Source organism: Canis aureus, chromosome 19 (genome assembly GCF_053574225.1).
Source record: "Canis aureus isolate CA01 chromosome 19, VMU_Caureus_v.1.0, whole genome shotgun sequence".
NCBI classification, from domain to species: Eukaryota; Metazoa; Chordata; class Mammalia; order Carnivora; family Canidae; genus Canis; species Canis aureus.
Genome location: NC_135629.1, coordinates 40,540,174 through 40,564,742, shown reverse-complemented (window position 1 = coordinate 40,564,742; position 24,569 = coordinate 40,540,174). Strand labels below are relative to the sequence as shown.

Genomic DNA, 24,569 nt, shown 5'->3' with positions numbered 1-24,569 from the left:
CAAACACCCCTTATAAGAAGTGTGGCGCCTGTGTGGCTCAGTCTGTTAAGTGTGTCTGCCTTTGGCTCAGGTCATGATCCCAAGGTTCTGGGACCCAGTCCCACGTCCTTTGGGCTCCCTGCTCAATGGAGACTGCTAGCCTGCTTCTCTCTCTCCCCTGCCTTTCCCCCCTCACTCGTGCTCTCTCTCTCTCTCTCTCTCAAAATTAATAAAATCTTAAAAAATAAAAAAGAACCATGACTAATATTGATCAGGTTCTTCCTATGAGCTGGGCATTCCTGAGTGCTAGTTACCAGCCTTGTAATTTGATGAGCTGGGCACTATTATCCCTATTTTATAAATGAGGAAACCAAGGCACAAAGAAGAGAGAATTCACAGAGATCTCAGTTAAATGAGTAGTAGAGCCAGAATCTGAAGCCAGGCCACCAGGCTCTGGACCCGCACTTCAGAAATCCATGGACCCTCCTGGAAGGGAGCCAACATGCCTCCCTTCTGAGTGCTATAGCCCCAAGCACCCACCTGAGCTATGTCCCACTTGAACCTTCTCCTCCTCCCAATAGCTTAGCAGGTGCTCAAGCCTGGAAGGGGCATTTCCCCTGTCAGCACTTCTAAGCCAGTGCACTCCCGAGAGCCTGGCAGCAGTGAATAGGGACCAGCTACACACCCTGCCAAACCAGGCTGAGTCCTTTGTACTCAGAATTCTTGGATGGCCAAAGCTGACTATACTTCATCCAGGTAAGGGCAGGGGCAGCAGGGCAGCCAGAGAAGCTCCTAGGTTAGACCCCTCTGCCCAGCCCCCAGGGTTTGGGCAGGGACATTGCCACTGTACCCCTCCCCCCTACATGTTTTTAAACAGTCTCTCACCACGAAGAAGGGCATCCAATTCTATTTCTGATTCTGGAAAGTGAGGAGGGCCAACATGTTGCCATGGCAAACTGGAGAGCCCCTCCCCGAGGCTGAGCCCATTCCCCAGGCTGAGGGCTCTTTGGGATGGAGAGGCCAAGAAAGAACTGGAAGAAGCCCAGTCTGAGGGCAGGGCTATAGGAGTCTTCTCTATGAGGGCAGTCCGGACATCACCTTCTCTCACAGCTCACTTGGGCCCCCTCTGAGCAGGCTTTGGGGAAAGGCCCCAGCCCCTGTGGAGAGGGTCAGGCTTCAGGAGATGGAGTCGGGGCTCTCTGAGAAACCATTCTTCCTTGTGGATCAGGGTGGGGCCCTCCCACTTAGGATGCCTTGAGTGTGGTGGGAAGGAAGTGCATCAAGGGGAGAGGGAAGGTTCTGGGACTAGCCAAATCTCCCAGACTTGATTTTCCAATGCACCCGTATCTTTGGCACCTAGTGTTCTTGAAACAGCTCTGTCAAATTCTTGGCCCTGCACTTTTCTGGTCTACCTGTCTCCCCCTCCTTGTGCCCAGGAAGACTCTGGATATCTCCAAAAATCTAGGAACAGAAGGAGTCTTAAAGGGCTCCCAGTACAGGCAACCACTTGGTAATGGAGTGAAAAGCAAGGCCTGTTTCCCCAGAGGTTTCTGCCCACTGTCCAGGAGCTCATACACCAGCCCTCCTGCCCCAGAGGGTACAGCTGGGTGGCATTTAGCTTTGTGAAGGGAGGGCATTCCGGCTAGTAGCGCAACCCAGGTAAATATGGGCTTCTGAAAAGACCTACAAGGATGTTGTGATCCAACCTTCTTGGGGTATTAATTAATATTATTAATGGGTATTAAACCGAGGCACTCTTGGTCTTCAGGCTCCACAGACTGCTCCACAGTGCTCTGTGTTTCCTTCTCCTGACCCTCCTCCCCGGGGAGGGGGAGAATCCAAGTGACCTGTGAGCACTAACTTCCTGCTTCCCTGCCGCCTTTCCTGGCCAGGGTGCACCCGTTCTGAGAGGCAGTTGACTCCCCTTCCTCTCTAGTCTCCCTCCCTGACTCCCGAAGGAAGACAACCAGGGTGCGGAGAGAACTCCAGCCCTAGGGGAGCCCTTGATGGGATGAGGGGTGATAATCTACTCCTAATCTGGAATGTGGAATGCAGATCCAATAGTGCCAGGAGGATGTGGCTTTTGAGCTCTAAGGAATAGGAAATTTAAATAACAGATGTTTAAACAACCTTCCCTGCAAGCCGTGGTGCAGTGACCCCTCTGCTGTGATGTGTTACAGCTTAAAAATAGCCCACAATGAACTGCTCTGAGCTCCAATTGACTCAAGCTTACGTAACTCTGCGTGAAAGATGGCCAGCCGCATCAGCCCGGAGGGAGGGCAGTGGCAGAGACACCCTGACAGCTTCAGGGCTGAGGCAAGCTCCTCACAGTCCCTGGAAGCAGCCCCCCAGTCAGGAGACAGCATAAGTGGGGCAGAGGAAATGCTGTCAGAAACATGCACCATTTCATGACTATTGAGAAGAGACCTCCAACCACATCTGCAGAGGGGAGGTGAGATCTGCCCTCCTGCAGGGGACTTGAAGAACCCAGGCCCAGGGGAGAGTGGGGACAACTTTAAGAACAGATGGCTGGGTCAGAACCTGTGGGCAAGGGCGACCGGGGCTGCCCAAAGGATTCTTTTCCCCCTTTGGAAGTGGCTTCCCAGCTTGGAAGAACATGCCAGCAGGACTGATGCCTGGTTGAAGCTGTCCTGACCATGGGGTCCGGTCCGGGAGTGAAGCCAACTCCTTTGGGGCCCCTCTTGGTCTCTATGGTCCAGGCTGCACAGGTGGGGCTAGTGACATAAGAAAGTGAGCACTGGCTTCCAAGCTGATTGAAGATCCTATGATCCTGTGATCTTGGCTGCCAGTTGCTTTGAGTCCCCTGCCTCTCCTGATATGTTCCCAGATTCTGGGTGCCCAGTCCAAGACTGACCACAAGCGTGCGGCGACTAAACCAATGTGAGACGGAACAAATAGAGAAGGGAAGGATGCCCCTGGCAGTGGGGCCACGGGTGTTCCCTCTGCATCTACTCTTCCTGAGCCCCAAGGATTAGGCAACTTCCCTCAGCTCCTACCACCTGATTTCAAAATAGAAACCACCATGGGCCTCACCTCTGAGCTTCCACTGAGCAGCAGGGGGACAGGTATGGGCCAAATACCAGGACTTCCTGTCACCCCCCTGCCCCCCCCCCCCCCCCCAGCAAGGGCAGGTTGTCAGGGCCACAAGTGCTTCTGCTTCCCTGACAAGGCCAAGGCTGCCCAATGGGTGGAGTAGAAATTGCAGGGGAATGAGTAGCAATGGTAGGGCACAATCCCAGAATGGTCCTGGGATTCTCAGCGACAAGAGGAGTATGATCTGGGCAGTGTGACCATCCCTGCCAGGCTCAGCATGAGTATCTTGGAACCAGGGACAGAAGATGCTCAGAATGTCGAAGGAATAGAGAACAAGATGCAGGGGAAGAGGCTGTGGGAAGGCTCAGGAGCAGAGCTACCCTCCCTTCTAGGGCCTGGAGCAGTCCATCTGGGATGGACTGATGTGTTACGGGGTTCAGGAGAAACAGTCATTTCTAAGGGTATCTGAGGATATCAGTGTGAGGTGGCTGGGATCCAGGTGCCACACCTATGGACTGAGATGAGTCAGGCAAGCTCTGCCAACTGCTGGGCATTTCCTGCTTATCTTTGGGCCAAGGACTCCCACCAGGGGAGGACCAAGTGTGAAGGCCATGGCTCCAGGTCGCCATCCTTAAACGTGAAGAACCCAGCCCATTCAGGAAGCTACCACAGCCAGATGTGAATGTCACAGCTGTCCAGGCTCTTCTGACATCTACACTCATTAGAAACCCTGGCTGGAACAAACCCCAGAAGAGTGGCAGGAGAAAATGAGGCTCAGCCAGCCCCTCTGTACCAGATGGAGAATGCTGGAGCCCTTCCTGGAGTCATCCCTGCTCCTCTGGGCTGGTGTAGCTCCACCTCTGGGCTGGTTGGATCCTCGTGATGTCAGAGCAGAGGCTCTGAGGGAAGAGATGCTCAGTACCTGGTGTTTTCACAGAGGGGGGTTTTCCAGCCCAGCATGGAGTAAAAGGTGTTCTTCACTAGGGCCTGGTGGATGGGGCTCAGTGCTCAGCTACTGATTTCTGGGGCTGCTTCTCCCCAGGCAGAGGCAAAAAGTGTGAGATGCAGCCTGGGCCTCTCTGAGCCTCAGTCACTCCCAGCAGCACCCATGTCCCCTGCCTCATTCTGGCACTGAGTGTCCAGCTCTCTCCTACAGGTAAAGGGAGTTAATTTGTGATGTAGCGCCATAGGTGGACCTGTGGCCTAATGGGCTACACTGAGGAAGTGACCAGTAAGGCCAGTGTCCCAGAAGTTCTCAAAGTTTGGAATGGGGCAATATCTAGAGCCCTTGGGTATGACCCCAGAGGGCCTTGGGATCCTTGGGAAAATTCTCTGAAAGGCTGGGGTTGAGACATAAGGAGCACCTCAGACCAGACTCAGGGTCCCCCATCAAAGCAGGTCGGTCTACCTATGTGTGCTCTCCAGGTGCCAGACAACAGTGACACCAATGGGCAGTCAGGAGGCTGTGAGTCATCTGCAGCTTCCCTGGCCCCAGCTCCCATCCTGGCCTGCCTCCAACCTTTACTAGTACTTGCTTGCCCCCAGCCCCACAGCACTACAACAGAAGGAGATGAGGCAGGGGAGCTGGTAGCTGTCATCCATAGCTCATGGTAGAAGACTGGACTCCCAAAGCCCCAGGAGAAGCCTCTGCTCACCCCATCAGAAACTAGTGGCAGGCCTAGGCCCACCATGGCCACCAGCAATCTTCTCCTTGCACTGGCCACCACCATGCCTGAGATACTACTCAGGCCTCCCCCAGGGAAAGGCAGCTCAGCCTTCACTGTAAGGAAACCTTCTAGTTCCTCCAGCCCATCTGGGGGCCTAGAACTAACCTACCCTTCCTCATCTCCCTTGTGGCCCTGTCAGCAATTTGAAGTCTTAAATCCAGTTCCTGACATTCCAGCTGGACTTGTGACTATTCAGATGGCTCTGAGGATGAAACTCAGAGCTTGGGGGCTGCAGCTTTGGGAGGAGGAGGTGCAGCTGTTCTATGATCCAGAGTCCCAAGCACCTGCTTAACTGGGGCCCCTCTCTGGAAAACTCTGGCTTTGAAGGCCCTTGACTCAGAAACATGTCCAAAGCCTGATATGCTGGCTGCACAGAAAAGCTGACACTCTCTAAGCTGTCCTCTATCTCCCTTCTCTGAGAACCCTCTCCTGCTAAGCTCCCCTCTCAAGTACAGACCCCCCTGTTTTATGAGCAGATAAGCTATGGTCCATGAACTCCAGAGGCTCAGTGGGGAAAGAGCCTCAGTCCAGCTTCAGAGAGGTTCCTGGGCCTTCTCCTCACTCCCTACCCAGGGTGGGGAGCTCTGGGCAGCCTTCAGATCCTCAGGATGAGGTCACGGCAGGAGGACTACAAGGTGGAGTGATGGAGACAGTCCTTTCTAACTAGTATGGGGACTACAGCTCAGGGGGTACTCGAGGCTATTCCACCCATCTCTCTTCCAGCCTCAGCAGCGACACAACTGACTCCCCCCTACACACACACACACACACACACACGCACACCAGGGGTCTCCAGCTGAGTGTGCAAGGCTACAAAACTGCCTCTATGCCTAAGTGGGGCTCAGAGGTACAGTAGTAAATAGGCAGAGTCCATCTCTACCTCTCCAGATCATAGATCCCTGATCTTCAGAACCCTGCACTTGAGCAGAAGATCCCCCTTTTAAGTTTACCCACATGTCCTTAGGGTCCTTAGGCTCCCCATGGCAGGGCCTCCTTTGGTCTGAGGGGACAGAGTAAGCAGCAGTAGGTAGAAAACAGCTGGGCAGCTCCAGTCCCAAGGAAACCCCACTATTTACCAGAGAGCTCTTGCTCCAAACCCAGGAGTCCATGTGTAACAGGGCAAGGAGCTGGGAACTCACAGGAGAGGGAGGTTGTTCCCCTTAGGGTGAGCTGGGGTCTCCCAGACTGGAGGGATGGAAGCCACAGGGGTCCTGAAAAAGAGAGAGGAACCACCACGATGCAGGCCCCAGACCCAGTCACTGGCATCCCAGCTGCCCCCTTTAGGATCCAGGGTGTGGGGGAGGAGCAATATGGAGGAAACTGCCCTCACTCCCCAGTGGAGTCTGCCCATCTAGTGGCTATTGTGCAGTGGCCTTGACGGGTATAAATAGCCTGGGCAGTCCAACATCTTGGAGCTGGTGCCTTGAAAGTGTGGAGCTGAGGCCTTGCTGCTGGCTCATCTCTCTCAAGGCAGCAAGGGGAATTCTGGCAGGATTTGGTAAGGGCATGGTTGAGGGGGGAGCTGGTCTCCATGCCCTGCAGTGTGAGAGGGAGCTGCAGGTGGAGCAGGGATCCCTGGGAACAGGTTAGAGAGAGCCAGATGCAGGCTGGGTGATGGGAGAAGCCATTCTGGCTCTGCACGCCTGGGTACTCAACCCACCCTTCTTGGTTCCATCAAGAAGTCCCCAGGACCCTGTAACCTGGATCAGGGCCTCACCCTCACCCTCCTATTCTCTAGAGCCTTTGTGCTAACCCTACAAAGCCTCAGAGTCTTTGTATGTGCTGCTCACTTTGCCCAAAACTCTCTTCCCCCCTCTGCTTCTGGCACAGTTCCCACCTGATGGGGACTTAGCAGAAATGTCACCTCCTAGGGAGGCTTCCCTCACCTTTATTCTCTCTCTAAAGCTGCCCTCCATTCCCTCACAGCAGCCTTTCTTTCATAGCATTGACCACGATTTGCACTTGAATATTCGGGTGTTCATTTACTATTTCAAGGGCCAGTGCTGGTCACTGCTGAGTCTCCTGTGCCCAGCAGGTCAGGCACACACCAGGTACCTCATAAATACTCATCACATTGAGGATCACCCCACTGTTCCCTCTGTAGAGTGAGGGGCCATGGGGCCCTGCTCTCTCCTGTCGCCCCAGAAAGTTCAGGGGGAGGGACAGGACAGAGGCCAGCCTGGGCTGCCCTGGGGCCTAGCCTGGCCCAGAGGCAGTTTGGGATTAACTTCCTGGCTGCTAGACAGTCCAATCCCTGGAAGCCTGCCCACAGCTGAGGTCACGTGGGCTGTGATGGCTCTGAGAAAGGCCGGAGTCGACCCGTGTTCCTGTGCACAGGTGTGGTCTGCGACTGCTCTGGGGGCTTGTTTGCCTCCTCCGAGGCACCAGGGCCCAGGTTTACATAGGCTGCCGGCAGCTGCACATAGTGGTCCCCAAGCAGCCTGGCCGCCACGTGCTCTACTTCCTCCACCAGTGCCGTGAAGGTAGGTCTCACCGCGGGGTCCACAGCCCAGCAGCGTTGCATCACCATATACCTGTGAGAAGAGGTGAATGTCGGAGGCTGGGAGCACCCCCCAGTCAGAGATTCTAGGCTGCCCACCTGCTGTTAATCCTGTGGCAGGCCATGCAGGGACAAGGACAGGTGACAGGGCCTAGAGCAGAGTGTTGCCCAGTCAGGGACAGCTCTTCTCAGCATTGCGACTGCTATCCCAGTCCTGCCTCCCCACCCTGGCAGAGGTCCAATTGCCCCAAAGGTTGAGCTTGAACTCCTGTACCCTGTGACCTGAATGATGGACCTTGGGCAAGTTCTTTAAGTTCTCTGTGTCTCTGGATTCTCCCCTGATCACAGAGCTGTTGGGCAGACAGTGGAAGGATGCCTGGGAAGCACTTAGCTTAGGGCACACCTCCCGAGCTATCACAGATATATTCTGTCTTTTAGGAAGGAAGCCTGTGTTGGGTGAAATGGGGATTAAAAGTCCCTAGACACAGACATAGGAGATGGTGCAAGTGGCCGTGTGATTCCCAAGCAGTGCTTCTCTGGGTTTGGCTGCCTCTTTATCTTGGAAATGCCATCCCAGCCTTAAATGATACTAAGTGCCCTACACAAAATTATCTCCCAATTGTCAGACTCTCTAAGGATGGTACTGTCATCATCCCAACTTTACAGATGAGGAAACTAAGGCCTCAAGAGGAGAAAAGATTTGGCCTGGTCTAATGGATGCTGTGGTGGTCTACCCAGATCCCCCTTAATTCCCCAGTGGCTGCTGCCAGCTCTTGCCTGAAGCCTTCTTAGGAAGTGTCTCGGCAAAAAATAGCTGCCTTCCCCAAGCTCTCACTGTGACCAGTGACTTATTAATGTCTAGTACAAGGACCTGGCCCCTTGATCTAAATTTTGCAAAATTCCAAAGAGCTGGGGCACCTGGGTGGCTCAGTGGTTGAGCATCTGTCTTTGTCTCAGGTCATGATCCGGGGCCCTGGGATTGAGCCCTGCCTCAGGCTCCCTATGGGGAGCCTGCTTCTCCCTCTGCCTATGTCTCTGCCTGTCTCTCTGTGTCTCTCATGAATAAATAAACTAAATCTTAAAAAACAAACAAACAAACCCTGAGGAGCCATTCCAGATCAAGTAGCCCCTATGGGATGGGCTACAGCCTCTGCTGCCTCTCCACAGCAGCCCAGCTTCTCCCCTAGCCCACTCCTGCTACCCTGGCCCCCAATCTACCAATAAACCCCCTGTACATATATCCCCAGCTCCAAGTCTCTGTCAGGGAACCTGACCCAGGGGCAGATGGGCAGTAAAGATGATTTCCCTTACTTCAAAGCAGATGTACTAGTGAAACAAATAATAAAGATTAAACCCAAGGCAGGCAAGGCTGGAGGTTACTCATACTCTTTTGGAGCACAGCCTGAGACAGAAGTCATCAACTACCTTTACCTGTGACCTGGTTCTTCCTGTTCTAACCACAAAGACCTGGGCTCAGCTGAGGCACACGTACTGCTTCTGAAGCTGAACCCTCACACAGGCCCACTGGGCAGGCATGGTGAACATAGCTGCCACCATGCCTTAGGAACAGGGAATCTGAAACTATATTCAGTAGGGAAAAATGTTGATCTGGAGATGTGGTGGGGGCTAGTGTGGGAGCTAATGGAACCTTTCCTTGAGGTTAAGTGAATGGAAAAGATGGAAAACAGGCCCCCTTGGCGGGGGTGGGGTGAGAGGAGTGCTGAGAAATCAAATCACTGGCCTCAACCCAGACTCTGAGTGGGGAGTACTGTTACCATGGCAACCATGATATCCTCCCAGCACTCAGCCCCAAATGGGGGTGGAACCAGTCCATAGACCAGGAAACTGAGGCCCAGAGAGGGTCTCTTTCCAGGTCAACTAGAGGACTGGTCAGAGGGCCAGGCCAGACGTGCCCTGTCTCCTGCTCCTTCCTTGTCTCTGGGGCCCAGGCTCCCTCCCACCACCACCTCCACATACTCACAGAGAATTGGGACAATATTCAGGCTGGGGCAGGCGCCGACCCTGGGCCAGGAATTGAATGAGGTCAAAAGGGTCAATGTGGGGATATGGTGGGGCACCCCGTGTCAGCAGCTCCCATAGCAACACACCAAACGACCACTGTGGGAAGAGAAGAGGAGATTCAACTTTTACCTCAAATTTGGGGGCAGGAGGGCTCCCCAAGGTCCTCTAGCTGGAAATTTATCAGAGCCCCTTCCTCAATACCTCACATTTTCCCTCAGTCTCTTCTCACCATTGGGACCCTGTGTGGAGTTGGGCCGGGGCAGGCCTTGTATCATCTGCAAGGAGCCAATGAGCTCACAGCCCCCTCTTGCCCTGGCAAGAGGAGTCCATTTCAGACCTGCTCCAGAGGCAGGCAAATGGGCTGTGGATGCCACTCAGTTTGGGGATTCCCTGGACTCAGATCATCAGCTAGAGCTGAATGGGCAAAGCCAAGTGCTCTCCTGGGACACCAGGCCATGTGGCCTCTGGGGCAGGTGGGGCCTCACCACGTCAGACTTGGTGGTGAATCTGTAGGTCTGCAGGCTCTCCAGTGCCATCCATTTGACAGGGAGGCGAGCGTGGCGGTGCTGTCGAACACTGTAGTATTCCTTGTCCAGGATATCACGAGCCAGGCCAAAGTCAGCCACCTTAACTGTGAATGATTCGTCCAGCCTGGGGGGGCGGGGAAGGAATCACACTCAGGACTGGCCCCCACCAGGCCATGAACCCATTAGTTCCAGGATGTCATAGGGCTTCAGAGCCACAATCTGGGCAGACAGGGAATCTGAGGGCCAGAAAAGTGAGGACATGCCCAGGATGGCACAACAAGGGCCAGAGTGTGGGCCCTGCCCTGAGGTGTCCTTACGCAGTAGCACACCCTGGTGCCCTGCCCCCTTGCTTCACCACAAATGCTCTGGCCCCTCACATGCAGTTCCGAGCAGCCAGGTCCCTGTGCACAAACTTCTGCTCTGCCAAGTACTCCATGCCACGGGCTACCTGAAGGCCGAAGCTGATGAGGTCCTTCACCGTGGGATTCTGGGGGCCACAGGGGGCTTGGTAAGCAAGGGCATAGCAATGCATCCCCAACTGTTGCCCAAGTCTCCTGATGTCCCCCCACCCCACCCTGCCCCAGAGCCACCTGAGCACCGACCCGCTGGGGTGAGCGGATGAACCGAAGCAGGTCTCCATGGCGCATATAGGGCAGCAGCACACGGGGCAGGCCTTCAGGTGGCAGCACGATACCGATGAGAGCCAGTACGTTTGGGTGGTGCAGACCACGCATGAGCAACCCCTCGCGCAGGAAGGCCTCTGCCTCCTGCACCTCTGTAATGCCTGCAGAATGGGTTGAGTCAGGCTCAGACCAGGGAGACCCTCTGCAAGGCTCAGATGGGGAAATAAAGGAGAAAGTTCTCCTGCTTGAGGTCACTCAGCAAGGCTGTAGCACAGCACAGACGGGGAACCTCCTGGCCTCTTCCCCACTTACGACTCAGTGACTTTACAGCACAGTGGATTCGATTCTGGTCCTCGTCTATGTATTCTCCATGATAGACAACTCCAAAGTGGCCTGGTGAAGGGGAAATGGTAAGGGACCCCCAATGCCCAGGGTGCACGCCACACCCTCTCACTGGCAAGCAAACCCCAGAGCACCACCTGGCCAATCTGATATTAAAAACAAACATCAGCCACCTGGTGATAGAGCCTGCACCCTCCCATGCCCACTTAATCTGTAGCAGAGTCCACTGAAGACAGATGAATTCCTATTCCACAGATGAGCAAATGGAGGCTCAGAGAGGTTATGTGGTATTCCCAAGATCACAAAGGTTGGTGAGAAGGCCAGAGCAGAGTCCTGCCCAAATGTCCCTTGAGCCCACGCCATCTCAGAACTCCATCTGTGCCCCAGTTCCACCTGCCTTGGCCCCCACACCTTTGCCAATGACTCGGTCGCTGTGGGTGACCACCTGCTCGTGGGGGATCAGCACATCCTTGACCTCGGCCAGGAGTGCAGAGTCCAAGTCCCCAAGCTGGATGGACGCTGTCCGCAGCAGTGGGACACAGGACCCATCCCCACTGTCTGAGGAGGACGCTTTGTGGCCCCAAGTAGTAGAATCCAGACCATCCAGATCATGCAGACCATCGGCGGCGGCAGGGGTGGCTATGGAAGAGAGGGAGTGAGGGGTCTATGGAGCAGAGTGTGTGGCTCCAGCTTTCAGCACTTCCCCCGCCTTACCTTGGCCACTTCTGTAGTCAGAGCCTGAGCAGAGCACAGGCAAGGGCACAGCTCCAGTCGTCTGGCCCAAGGATGCCAGGTCATCTGAGTTTAGAGAGAGGACTGTGGAAAGACAGCCCTTGATGGTCAGCCTCTCCAAGCTCCTAGAGGTGTGGGCAGACCTCCAAGGCCAGGGCAGAAGGAAGATATAGGGACTTGGAGATATCATGGTTTGGGGGTATAGGCTGAGTTTGGGGGTATAGGTGATGAGAGCTCACCTAGCTGCCTCCTCCGCCGGTAGTTGAAGATCAGCACAGTGGCCAGCACAGCTACAAGCACGAGCAGGGCCAGCAGGACACCAAGGAGTAGCCTCTGTGGGACCCGCTCTCGGCTTGGCCGTACCACCCTCCCCAGGATGTGACATTTATCATCCACACAGACCTGGGGGCAGGTAGCAACTCAGGCCCAGCCTGCAAGCCCTGGCCCATGTCTCCCATGGAGAGCCAGCTGAGCTGCCTACCTGCAGTGGTAGTGGTTCCTTGTCAAGTTCCAGGGAGGGGGGCAGAGGGCAGATGACCACGTCCCCCCGGAGTTCATGCTGGCAGACCTTACCATCCACGGTCACATTCATGTCTATACAATCAGCCACAGCACCCAGCCCAATATACTGCAGAGACAGTCATAAGGACTGGCCAGTGCCCACATCTCCTCTGGGCAAGGCTTCAGCCCTAACCCTCCACTGTCCCTACCCTCCATCCCCCATACTTACCTCAAACTTAATGGCATGCTCCTCAGGCTTCAGCGGGGCTAGGTCAGTGCTGGGTGGATGGGGTGGGGGCAGGAAGCGAAAACCAGGCAGTGTGAAGCCAGCAGCTCCATCCCCCCAGGCACTCAGGTTCCCTATCACCCACCTCTGGGGGCTTCGGACCACATAATCAGGCAGGCGGCACTGGTGCTGCTCCGGGGACAGCCCCTTACACTGCCAGGGCCCATGTAAGAGTGGTTAGCCAGGCATTCCACCTATAGCCACCTCCTCACCCCTCCCCTCCTCAGCCCTGCATGGGGTCGAACTGGAACTCAGGGGACTGATCCAGTCTTTCCCCCCGCCCCGCTAATGCCCACTTGGCAGCTGCCAGTGCCAGCTCACCCTGTTTTCCACTACCCTAAGTCCATCATGGAATGACAGCACTAGGTGCCATGCTGAAGTCAGATGCTGGCCATGGATGGTGACATGGGAGCCACTGTGGAGGAGAGCAGTGTGGTGGGCTTAGGGTGCTCTCTCAAGCTGGTTCCCTCATTCCTAGGAGACCAGAGTGGACAAGGAGGCGGCACTTACATATAGCCACAGTTGGGGCTGATGCCCAGCACAATGGGGTCTTCCCGGTAGTGAAAGTTCCAGGAGCCAGGCACCACAGCACCCCCTACCTGCAGGTGGATGGGAACGATGGCCGTAGCAGCCCCAGGGGGCGTGGTACATAAAAGCTGCTGCTCGCTGACCCTGCAGACCAGAGTGGGAGGTGGAGAGGGGGATTGGGCTCAGGATCACCCTCCGTGTGATGGCCAGATCTATCTTTTCCAAGGGTCTGCCAATCCCTCCCAGTTCCTCTGTTGGTTATCTCCCCAATCTGCCCATACTCAATGGGTCTGTTTGAAGATAGAGCCATTAAGTCTTCCAAGAAGGCAGGGCAGGAATAGGTTCCCCAGGGCCTTGGTTGGAGCTAATAAACTCTGTGATGGGCTCTCTCACCATCCCTAAACCAGCTCTGGGCTGCCCACCAGGGCGGGCAACAGATCCTTCTTCCTGGACCCACTCCCTATACTGACCATGTGCCAGCTCTCCTCTCTCTGCCCTGGCAGGATCCAACTCCCACCTGGAGAGGGCCCTGTAGTCTCCCATCCCCTTGCCTGTTGTCACTTACTGTTTCAGTGGGCACTCAGTCCCATTGACCAGCACAGTCTGACTGGTGCCTAAGGACAGGCCCTTGCCTTCAAGGGTGAGGCGGGTACCCCCTGCCCGTGGGCCAAAGTGGGGTTTTACTGCTGTCAGCACCGGCTCCTAAGAGGGTATGGAGGTGGCTTAGGTTGGCATAAGAGGCCTTCCACTCTAAGTCTTTCCCCACCCATATTGCCCAGTTGACCAAGGGCACAGACAAGGCAAGGTAGCCTCACCATGAAAGAGAAGCCTTGCAGCATGGAGGTGCCATCTACCCGGAAGTGCTTGCCTGGAGGCACGTTGGTCACAGTGAGGCTGACATTGGCGGGCCCTGCTGGCTGCTTTCCCGAGGGCTGTAGCTCACACTCAAGCTCTTCTACAAAGTCTTTCTGGGGCACTGGGCTAGAATACCAGGGGAAGCCAAGGTCAGCCAGGGGTCACACAGGCTTGGCTACCTGCCCACCACATATCACAGGTCTCCTCTGAGCCTAAAATGGCATCTCTTCACTCATCCCTTCCTCCAGGGTAGGCAGGATCTGGTGAGGCAGGGCCTACTAGCCTTGCCCAGTTTCATGACTCAACAGATAGGTAAGGCATATGCAGGCTCAGGAAGGGACAGAGAGGGCTGCCCGGGGGGGCTCAGCCGTTTAGCGCCGCCTTCAGCCCAGGATGTGATCCTGGAGACCTGAGATTGAGTCCCACATCAGGCTCCCTGCATGGAACCTGCTTCTCCCTCTGCCTCTCTCTCTCTCTCTCTCTCTCTCATGAATAAATAAATAAAATATTAAAAAAAAAAAGGAAGGGACAGAGATGTCTCCTCAAACATCAAGCAGTCAAACATCAAGCAGCCAGAGCCACTTCAGCTCGCCTCATATCTCCTTGTCCCCAGGGAGGAGAAGACAGGGTCTCACAGGGCAAGGGCTGTTTGGTCATCCCTGTCAAGGATAGGAAGGGCAGAGACTAGGTTATACCTGAGGTTTGAACTGTCCTTGGGCAGCAGTCGGCAGGGACTTTGGCCCACGGTGACATGATGTGTGCCCTCATGCACCAGATCAGCAGGACGCAGGTGGAAGTTGGAGCCACACAGGGTCAACCTTGTGCTGCCCCTTAGGGGTCCACTCTGAGGGTAGAACTGAAGAGGGGAAGAGAACCTGAGTCCCTGTTTGGGTCAGGGCTCTCAGCTTTTCCCAGAGTTTTCTGCTGTGCCCCTTGCCTGCCCTCCCTCTAGTCTCCTAGATCACTGGCTAGTCCTCGCTCGGGCACTTTTCTGCCTCCAAGTCTTTCCATGTGCCATCCTCTCTGCCAAGAATACCTTTCTTGTTGATACTGAGAACATTCCAGGCCTAAGGATCATGGTCAAAACGTGCTGACCCCGCACCTGGGTAGTTCAGTTGGTTAAGCATCGGACTTTTGATTTCAGCTCAGGTCAGGATCTCAGGTTGTAAGATGGAACCCCATGTTGGGCTCCACCCTTAGAGGGGAATCTCTTTAAGATTCTTTCCCTCTGTCCCTCCCCCACTCATTTTCTCTCTCAAATAAATGTCTTGGGATCCCTGGGTGGCGCAGCGGTTTGGCGCCTGCCTTTGGCCCAGGGCGCGATCCTGGAGACCCGGGATCGAATCCCACATCAGGCTCCCGGTGCATGGAGCCTGCTTCTCCCTCTGCCTCTCTCTCTCTCTCTCTCTCTCTCTCTCTATGACTATCATAAAAAAAAAAAAAATAAAAAAAAATAAATGTCTTAAAAAAAAGAAAGAAACAAAAAGAAATAGTATTAAAAAAAAAAAAAAAGAAGAAGAAGAATACCTGCTGACCCCACCCCAGGCCCAGCTTGTCCCACCCTTACCTGTGTCCTGCCAAGCAAGTGTTACCTCAGTAAGCTTAGGTGGGCAATGATCCTGTTGCCAGGAGCCAGGACACTCTTTCTGCCGGCCACACATGCCCCCACACCAGCCACAGCCCATGAAACGCTGTGCCCGCAGACAACTCCCACAGGTGAGGAAGTGGTGGCAGCCAGGGCCCTGGATAGGTACCTGGAAGACCTTGCAGTGGCAGACAGGTGGTTCAGGGGTGGTTGGAGAGGGAACTAGGCCCCACAGACACCCTGGTTATTGTCGATCAGGGTGGTGAGACCTGTGTATCAGTGCTTCCCAGGATTGGATGGAGGGGCTAGGCTCCCACAGCCCTGGCCCCAGGCCTGACCCCAGTCCCACCTTACCTGATCCCCAGAAGCAAAGAACAGGTGGTCTCCAAGGCGACTAACATCTCGTTGTGTGGGCTGCCCATTGTTGCCCAGTGAGAAGTTGGACACAAACAGCAAGTAGTTGAGAGATCTGACCAGCTCCACCTGGGACAGGTTAGTGTGAGCAAAATGGAAATGGGGATGGAGACCCAGGGACAAGGAGACATGGAGACAGGAGTCCTACCTGCAGGATGCGCCCATCAGCTGTGCCCATGTGGGCCACTGTGACATTGTTGAGGCGTGTCACGTGCAGGGCAGTGACTTGCACTGGTCCTAACAATCCATTGAAGAGGTCCACACGTGATAGGCTGCCAGTGACCAGTAGAGGGAAGTGACGGCAGCTGGTGTTGAGGCTGGGGGCCTCCAGGCCAGGCTGGGGAGGATCAGGGAAGGAGTCAGGGCTCATCACCACACACTGGCCCCTGGGACTTCTGTCAGTGACCACAGAAGCCCAAACCCCCATCCCTTACCTGGCTTAGCTAGGCCCCAGATCTGCCACTTGCCCTCTTCCACCTACGGGTCTCTCAGAGGCAATAAGGCCAAGAAGGAAGGTCTAGGCTGGAAGACTGACTTCCATGCCTTGCTCTGACCCGCCATGTCCATTCTGATAATGACTTAGACTCTCAGAGACCCAACCCCATTCTGTCCTCACAACTGCCCTGTAAAGTGGGTGCTCTCACCATCCCTGTTTTGCAGTTAAGGAAATGGGCTCAGAGAGCATTTTGTCACTTGTCCAAGGCCTTATAGCCTCTCAGGAGAGGAGCCAAGTAAGAAATCTGAGCTCTTGACCAGAGTCTTCTTGTGCTCTCTGCCGGTTATGCCCTGAACTTCAGCAAACCCTGTGCCCCTTTGGGGCTTCCGTTTCCTCTCTAGCATAAAGTAAACTCCAAAGTTAATTGGCCAGCATGGGACTGGTAACAGGTCCTTCTTCCTGAGACTCCAAAGATTTTTCTCCACATCCCCACCCCCGCCCTCGCCACCTGCTACCTGTATCCCCTTCAGGGAACAAAAGAGAAAAAGCAAGGCCTGAAGGCTAGACCCCCTGGATTTAAGGGGGACTTAAGGGGAAGACACCGCTCCCCTGATCTTAACAGGAAGGTGTTTGGCGGATGCACTCAAAGCCCCAAGACAGGACTATGGAAGCTTCTGGGGAATCAGATCAGGATAAGAATGCAAAGTATTGGGAAAAAAAAAAAAAAAAAAAAGAATGCAAAGTATTGGAACTGAGTGCAAAGCACAGGCAGGGCTCAGTAGCTCTTGCTGCTTGGGACCTTCCCTTGCTAGTCCTGAGGTTCCCATCAAACCAAGTGTGCTTAACTTAGTGCTTGGACCTCAGTGCTGATCAGGAGCCCTGGGGTGCAGAGCTGAGCCCAGAAGCTCCACACACTCTGGGGCTGTAGCCTGTGTGGGTGGGAACTGGGACTTTGGCCTCACTTGAGGCAGGAAAAGGGGCCTGGCCTTAGCCAGAAGCCAGCCAGGTGTTTTCAGCATGACTCAGGGGCAGGTGAGGCTGAGGGGTGGAAAAGAGGCCCTACCCCAGTTGGGGCCACACCCCTGTACGCTGGCCCCTGGATTCCAGGGCCTTAGCTCTGTGTTTCCAGGCTTGCTATGAGCCTATTGCTCCTGAAAACCTGACTCTAGAGTCCAGTGCTCCACAGAGGAGGGTGACTGCTCCAAACTTAAACTCTACCTGGACCCACGGAAGGCAGGTGCCAGATCAGAGCCCCACAGGCTACCTGAGGACAGCCACAATCAGCACACAGTGAGTGTTGCCCTGGAGGCTCCGTGCCCAGTCATCAAACAGCGCACAGGCTGGTTCACACACCTCCCAGGGGCCTGGCCAGCTTGGGGGTCATTTTGAGATTAGTCCTCCCAAAACCTGGCACTGCCAACTCACACAGGATGTCTTCTGACCTACCGACCACTAGCCAAGTCAGGGAGAGATTCTGACTCTCTAGGGGGAGAGGAGGGTAGACACAGACGAGGTCTTTCCACCCCTAAGGTCTCCTCAACCCAGAGGGACTCAGCTGAAGGAGAGAGGCTGGAGATCCCCTACTCCTCACTGTGTATAAGTTCTTCTACCTCTGAGGCATCAATAAGAGCTAGAAAGAAGTCAGTGGAGAATATCCCAGAAGGGCCAGGGCCATAGGACAACCACAGACTCTGAGAGCAGAGACTGTGAGTCAGCTCACTGAAAGACCACTCATCTAATGCTGTTCACCCCATGGCCTTGGTTTAATCTCTTATAAACTATGGTAGGACTGTTAGGCTCTAAAGGGTCAGTTTTGGTTTTGTGCTCAGCATTTTAAAGAATGTCCTATTTGTCTCTGCTCCAGCTCCTTGACACCATGGATGGAGAGAACCTGGGTAGGGTCTGCTAGAAAGAGCCCCCAGTTCAGCATGGGCTGGGAGACCTCCTGCTTGGGGTGAGAGGGGGAATTGGAGCAGGGCCTCAAAGATAGTAGAAGAAAGTCTGAGACTCCTTTGTGGTGAACCAATTCCAACCATCCCCTCCTAAGCCTTTACTCATCCCCAGATGTTTATAGTTGCTTGCACAAGACTGGAGTGAGCCTCCTGGAGTTTATTAGTGCCAAGCCACCTTCCCATCATGTCCTAGGTCCTCCCCCAGTCACCCCATAGAGAACAATCAGGAACAGTGAAGGGTGTCAGTGAAGCCCAAGCCATGCAGGCTCTCTGACAAGCCCCCAAACTTCCAAGACCCAGGAGGCTCCCTGAATTAGGGTGGGGGAGTAGGGGAATCTTTGACAACTCCCGCACCCCCCTCTTTAGAAAGCAGAGCAAAACAAGTGCATTCAAAGGTAAAATGAAACTGTGTTGGTGAACAGCTGCATCTGTGTGAAACTGTTAGCATCTGCCTGTGTGAGGGGGTATTTCTCTGTGTATGTCCCCAAGGCTATGTGGTGGGCAGGCAGGAGGAGATCCCACCCTTCTATCTGGAGTTTGGCAGTGTGCCTGCCAGAGACAGTGGTGATGCAATCTGGTTCTCACACAATCTGGGAAACTACCTAAAAAAAACAGAGGCGGTGGTACCTGAGAGGGTGAAAGAACGAAATGGAGAAGCAACAGGGGCTAGCCTGGCTGGGAGGTGAGCCTCCCAGGTGGCCTGTGCTTGGCTGATTCCCTCACCCCTGTGCCACTCCACCCCGCTGCCCCCAGGACTAAGGAACTGCGTGGAGGTTCCTTCTTCTCCCCTCCTCCTCTCATCCCAGACCCTCTCACTGGATTCAGCCACCTGCTCACAGGTGAGGGTCCCTTCTTTCTGCTCACCGGGTTGGGGCAAAAACTAGGCAACTGGAAGAAGTCGAGGCCTCGCCGCAGGCCGGGGGAGACAGGAGGCTCACAACAGCGTTCCACACCCTGCTCAATGAGAGTGTCCACGAGGTCGAGGGGAAAGGCACAGACGACAGAATTGGGATTCACACCGGGGCTGCTGTCTCTCCTAGTCGCGAAGACTCCGAATAGCACTTCCTGGCCCTGGGGGATGCTCAGCTCCTTGGCCAACTGGCTGCCCACGGGCGCCGTGTGGGCCGCTCTCAGCACTGGGTAGGACTGTCCTCCCTGGGGCGCTGCGCGGCGCCGGCGTTTGGGCTCCAAACGGCAGTCGAGGATCAGCTCCCGGTAGTCGCCCAGCTCGGGCTCGGCAGCGCTGAGCCGTGCCAGGCGCGTGTGCAAGGCGCCCGGGGCAGCTGTCACGCTGGGCCGCTGCACGGTCAGGAAGTAGACGAAGGCTCCGGCGCGGAAAGTGTACACGTACTCGATGGAGTAGGAAGTGAGGTACTCGGGCAGCACCGACAGCGCCGCAAAGCCGGGTGCGAATCCGGAGGCATCGGCCTTGAGGCGCCGGATGGACACCGAGCGGGGGCTGAAGCTCGCGGCCACCGTCGCGTCCAGCGAGGATGCCGTGTAGAAGTAGGAGGCATGGCCCTGCTCCACCACGGTCACCAGGGTGCCCAGGGGGCTGGCCACACAGTCAGGGCACTCGTCGGGTCGGTTGTGGTGGGCGGAGAAGAGGCAGAGCGGAGGTGCCAGGCGCAAGGCAGCGCCTCCCGGCTCAAGTTCGTGCAGGAAGCAGCGGCCGTGCAGGCTAGAGCCGCAGCTGACCAGCGCGGGAAGCGCCGGCTCCAGCACCAGCACCCGTGCATCTGTGTCTCCCTGTGGGCTGTGGGGGCCCGGGCCACAGGCCGCACATGTCTGGCAGCCGGAGTCCCCAACAGGGCCCGTGACCAGGCTCTCTACTGGCTGCAGGCCAGGCCCCAGCACAAACAGGCGATTGCGTATAGCTACGAACACTGCACTCCCGTCCTCGCCGCCCTCGTAGGTCGTTACGGCCTGTACCGGACCTCCGGCAGAGAAGCTCGGCACCTGGTACTCCACGTCAAAATTGCGCAAGGCGGCATAGGGGGTGCGTGGGCACCGCCAGGACCCTCTGGCCAGCAGCGACGGCGGCGGCAACAGCAGCAGCAGCAACAGCAACAGTGAAGGCTGGGAAGGCGGCGGGAGAAGCTCCATCTAGGCCCCGCTGAGGCCCCGCTGGGGCCCCGTTCGTGCCTGGCTGGGAGTCAGACTCCAGGTCTAGACTGGGATCCTCATCCAGAGCCGCCGCTTCTGAGAGCCCTCGGGCAGCTGAGCCCCGCCCGGGGCTACCGTGATGCCCAACGTCCTCCCCCCTCGAGTCTGAGCACCCGGCACCAGGTGAACACTCACACCCCGCCAGGGAAGAGGGAGGCCACCTCACCTGCTGCCCCAGCTGCAGCTCCAAGCCGGAGCCTAGAGCCAAGGCTGCTGAGGGCGCGGGGCGGGGCTGGCGGGGCCACGGCGTGGGGGTGGAGCTGTGGGTGGGGCCTGTCTACCACCCAACTCTCCAGGCCCCGGCAGGCCTGTCACCTACACCTCTTGGGCACGTTTTTCTCAATGGCATGTGGGTGAATGTGCGTGGAGTGGCCTGGAAAGAGGCAAGGAGGCCTGAGCCGTCCCTTCCTGCCCTCCATGACCAATTAGGCTGAAACTAAGAAGGATCAGGGATCCCTGGGTGGCGCAGCGGTTTAGTGCCTGCCTTTGGCCCAGGGCGCGATCCTGGAGACCCGGGATCGAATCCCACGACAGTCTCCCGGTGCATGGAGCCTGCTTCTCCCTCTGCCTGTGTCTCTGCCTCTCTCTCTCACTCTCTCTGTGTGACTATCATAAATAAATTTTAAAAAAATTAAAAAAAAAAAAAAAGAAGGATCAGGGGCCGCCTCAGCACCGTTGAGGGTTTGAAGACCACTTGGCTTACTTCATCCCTTGTCATCAGTATCTAGCAACATACTCAGACGCTGGTTCCCAAACAAGGCCTAGAGGCCCCTGAGAGGCCAAGAATGTGTGGAAGACCAGAGGGGAGACATGGGGGGCCCCCCAAGAGTACTACTCTGTGGGAAGGGGCCATCCTTCCATGGGCCTGCCCTGGGATGTCAGTGACAGGATGGTGTCAGAGGAAGGTACATTGCACCCTGCCTGCCCAAGGTAGGCATTGTGAGTTGGGGCCTATTCTGCTGGCTGGACATTAGAGTCAAGAGTGGTAGGTTATGTGGAGGCCTGACCTCAGCTCTGGTACTTCCACTGCTGCCTCAGTAGATAGAAGTTGCAGGATAGGGGATAACAAAACACAGTGCTGGCCTTCTTTGCTGCTCATATGGGAGAAACATGGGCTTTGACAGGGGCCCTCTAACCTGCTCTATAAGCTATGCTGGGCATCGGTCCCTCTGTCTCTGAAACGAGGATGTAGTTCTAACTAGGTGGCTGTCCAGAGTTCTCCAGTGTGTGAGGTGTATGGGATTGGAGGAAGGAGAGGCCACCTTGCCTCTTACACCTGGACTTCAGCAGCTGCTCCTTGATAACTAGTTCTCCCTGATACTAGAGAGGGGCTGGGAGACATCGTCAGCCTGACAGCCCCCTCAACTAAGTGGGCCTGGACCCTGGAGGGAGGGGAAGCTTCATAAGGTGGCCCTATGCTGGGGTCCAAGAGACCTGTGAACTGTGGGTCCTAGGGTTTTGGAAGGTAAGAAGGTTGGGGGAGAGAGGAGCTTTCAGCCCAGCAGGATTCATTCAGCCTGACTTTTAGAGCTGTATCTCCTGTAAGACCATACTCCTTGTTCTTCCTTCCAAGAGCACCATTTTTCCTTTCCTCCTCTTAAAGCTTAGATAGCACTTCCTCCAGGAATCCCTCCTGATCCTGTAAATGCCAGAGCCATTTCGTGGGTCCCACAGATCCTATGCTATACCCCTCTCCCGGCCAGTTGACCCTGGATACCTGACTCCCCCCTTCCCCCATTCCTAGTGCTGGACTCCCTTCTCCCCTCGAGGCTGGAGCTCAGTGAGTACCTGGTGGAGAGAGGAAACAGGAGTGGGGAGCCACACCCAGTGCTGGGAGGATTCCAAGCCTCAGGCAACATAAAAGGCACTCCCTTCTCTAACCAGAATTGGCCCGGAAATGAATAAATACCCACAAAAAAATCATGGCACAGTTCCTGTGTTCCACAGTCAACTTGTCTAAAGATAGTCATGCAGGGCACTTGGTGGCTCAGTGATTGAGCGATTGATTCGGCTCAGATCGTGATCCCAGGGTCCTGGGATCAAGTCCCGCATCGGGCTCTCCATGGGGAGCCTGCTTCTCCCTCTACCTATGTCTCTGCTTCTCTCTGTGCGTCTCTCATGAATAAACACAATCTTAAAAAAAAAAAAAAAGAGAGAGAGACATGCAGGGAAAAACTGAAATGAAATATTCTTTGCTAAAAAAAAAAAAAAAAAAAAAAAAAGAAATATTCTTTGCTGGCATTGAGACATAGTTTCTTGGACCCCCATCTTGCCTCAGGACATTTCAAGAGACTTCTGTGGGTTGGGAGGAGACTTCAGGGCCCTCTTTGATCACCCTATCCCACCCTTTGTGAGTTGGGGTATAGCAGTCAACAGTTGATTCTTTGCTGCCATCGTGTGGCCAAGATGTTGGCTGCCCCCAGGCCAGTGTCCCTTCCTGGGCAGCCCTGGTCCTTGATAGAAGCATCCACAGGAGTGCCCCTTCCTCCTTCCCCAACTGTTCGCTCTGCAGGAGGGGGCAGGTAAACCATCTGGAGGAAATCTGCTAATGGGGCCTTGCAGTGCTAAGTATAAGTGCTCTCCCAAGCTGAACTCATAAGCCTTGGCCCATATTTGGCTTAAGATCTGCCCAACTGCCCTGGCATCTGTCACCTCAAAGGAGTGCCCTCTTTTCCCATTGTGAGCTCTCACACCCTTCTAAACACTACTTCAAAGAACTAGTGCTGGCCTTTATCTCCAACCCAAAGAGATCATCTGAGTATTAGCAGGGGATCTCTCTAACCACAGTATGACCATATCATTCTGTAGCTTTAAAACATTCAATAGCTCCCTACTGCCAGACTTTTACCTGGAGTTTGAGAACCCCACACTTCAGGTGCTTCCTGCCCTAGGTACATGGACTCATCTAATTGTGACCACCCCTTTCCACACCCACTCAGAATAGGTGCTAAACTACAGAGAAGCTGAGAGCCCTACAAGGATGACAGCAGCCAAAAGGGGCACTTAGGGGTTGACCACTTACCAGAAGCATGCCAATAGCAGTCATGGTGTCACCCTGGTCCCAGGGGCAGTGACTTGGTGCACTGGCCAGGATCAAGGGGAGAAACAGAAGTAGGAACAGGCAGAAAAGAGACCCAGGGCACATATGCAGGGTGAGCAGCACCACCAAGCCTGTGACTGTTTCCCAAGAACTTTGGGGTCTGGGAAGATGGCTCATGGCCAAACCCATTCTAATGTGATCCAGGATGCAGCCAAGGGCAGGGACTATGCTGCCATTTCCTGGGATAGCAATTGAACCATTCCAGTGTACCCTTGGTCCATGTTACCCACACAAATATTTTTCCGAACATGAATTGGTTTTAGAGGCAGAGTACCTTAGCCCATCTTTTAGAGATTGCAAGAGGGTGATTTACTCTACTGTCTGAAGACCATATTCAGTGGACACTTTTCTCCCATAAGCATTTCCTAGTCTTTTGCTCCCCTAGCCCATGATATGGTTAAATTGTGGCAGAACTGGGAAAGCACCCCTACCCCCCCAGCAGCAAGGTAGAAGCTTTCTGCACTCTGTCTTGGGCTCTGCCCAAAGGTCTTGGGACAGAGTGAATGTGGCTGGGCCTTCACTGCTGAGCCTCCAGGGATGTCCACAGTGACTCCCATAGGCTGGGGCATGCCAGAGTATAGGGTGGTTAAAGAGGGCCCAGTGTGCCTATGTCATCTGCCCTTCCTAGGCAGGGTTTTCCCCTGTCCCAGAGGTCAGCTGAGTTTTCTTGCAGGCCCTCCAGCTCACTCCTGGGGCCACTCTGGGGAAGTATAGATGCTGAGGTGGATAGCCCTTCAATCTGGGACAATTTCCCGAGTGGCTTAAACTCTAGAGACTGAACTCTAAATTTGTCTGTGCTGAACACTAGACCACCTCACCAAGGGCTCCCACCTACCTATACCAAGGCTCAGACTCTCCTTAGTTGACTGTATCTTACTCAGCTCAGCTACTGCTGAACTACAGCAGCCCATTAAACAAAGCCACAGCTACCAAGGTGTATGATTCCTAGGAATGAGAGGGGAGGCACCAGGGGCTTAGGCTGAGTGTTGAGGTGGGGCTGTGGGGGCAAGGCCAGTGGGGTGCTAAAGTACACTTTATGTGTGGCAAGACTTGAGCTGAATGAAAAGAGCCCCAGGCCAAGTTTCGACTCTGAGTGCCTGTGTCCTGATGCTAAGGAGGAGAGGGACTCGAATGTGCCTGTGCCCCTGTGCAGGAGGAAACATGGGCAAGGACTAAGAAGGATTCAGTATCTGTATGTGAGTGAGAAAGGGTGAGTAAAGGGACCAGTGACAAGGCCCAA

The 24,569-nt window shown here is 55.1% G+C and overlaps 1 protein-coding gene across 3 annotated transcripts; it reads right to left on the bottom strand.

The window, feature by feature from the left end:
* Positions 1-871: 871 nt before the first annotated feature.
* Positions 872-22,397, bottom strand: MST1R (macrophage stimulating 1 receptor). 3 transcript variants are annotated; one of them, XM_077858832.1, is made up of 20 exons: positions 18,928-22,397; positions 15,824-16,012; positions 15,616-15,744; positions 15,269-15,439; positions 14,372-14,532; positions 13,637-13,802; positions 13,387-13,523; positions 12,804-12,965; positions 12,615-12,708; positions 12,237-12,446; positions 11,988-12,134; positions 11,746-11,908; positions 11,489-11,590; positions 11,186-11,413; positions 10,745-10,825; positions 10,400-10,593; positions 10,187-10,296; positions 9,768-9,933; positions 9,242-9,378; positions 872-5,971 (listed from the first exon to the last, which is right to left on the bottom strand). In XM_077858832.1, the coding sequence occupies exons 1-20, from the start codon at positions 20,167-20,169 to the stop codon at positions 5,896-5,898; spliced, it is 4,065 nt and encodes a 1,354-aa protein (XP_077714958.1). In that variant the 5' UTR covers positions 20,170-22,397; the 3' UTR covers positions 872-5,895. The 3 variants fall into 3 exon arrangements, with proteins under 3 accessions (XP_077714958.1, XP_077714956.1, XP_077714957.1); XM_077858830.1 differs by lacking the exon at positions 872-5,971 and adding an exon at positions 6,723-7,294 and having other exon boundaries at positions 18,928-22,384; XM_077858831.1 differs by lacking the exon at positions 872-5,971 and adding an exon at positions 6,723-7,294 and having other exon boundaries at positions 10,412-10,593; positions 18,928-22,383.
* Between the last annotated feature and the right edge of the window lie 2,172 nt (positions 22,398-24,569).

Coding starts and splice junctions, on each gene's coding strand:
- MST1R (XM_077858830.1), bottom strand. CDS start 20,169: ATGGAGCTTCTCCCGCCGCCTTCCCAGCCTTCACTGTTGCTGTTGCTG. Junction 13,803..14,371: donor AAGGACAGTTCAAACCTCAG/GTATAACCTAGT, acceptor CTGGTATTCTAG/CCCAGTGCCCCAGAAAGACT. Junction 12,966..13,386: donor ACTGAGTGCCCACTGAAACA/GTAAGTGACAAC, acceptor TCTGGTCTGCAG/GGTCAGCGAGCAGCAGCTTT.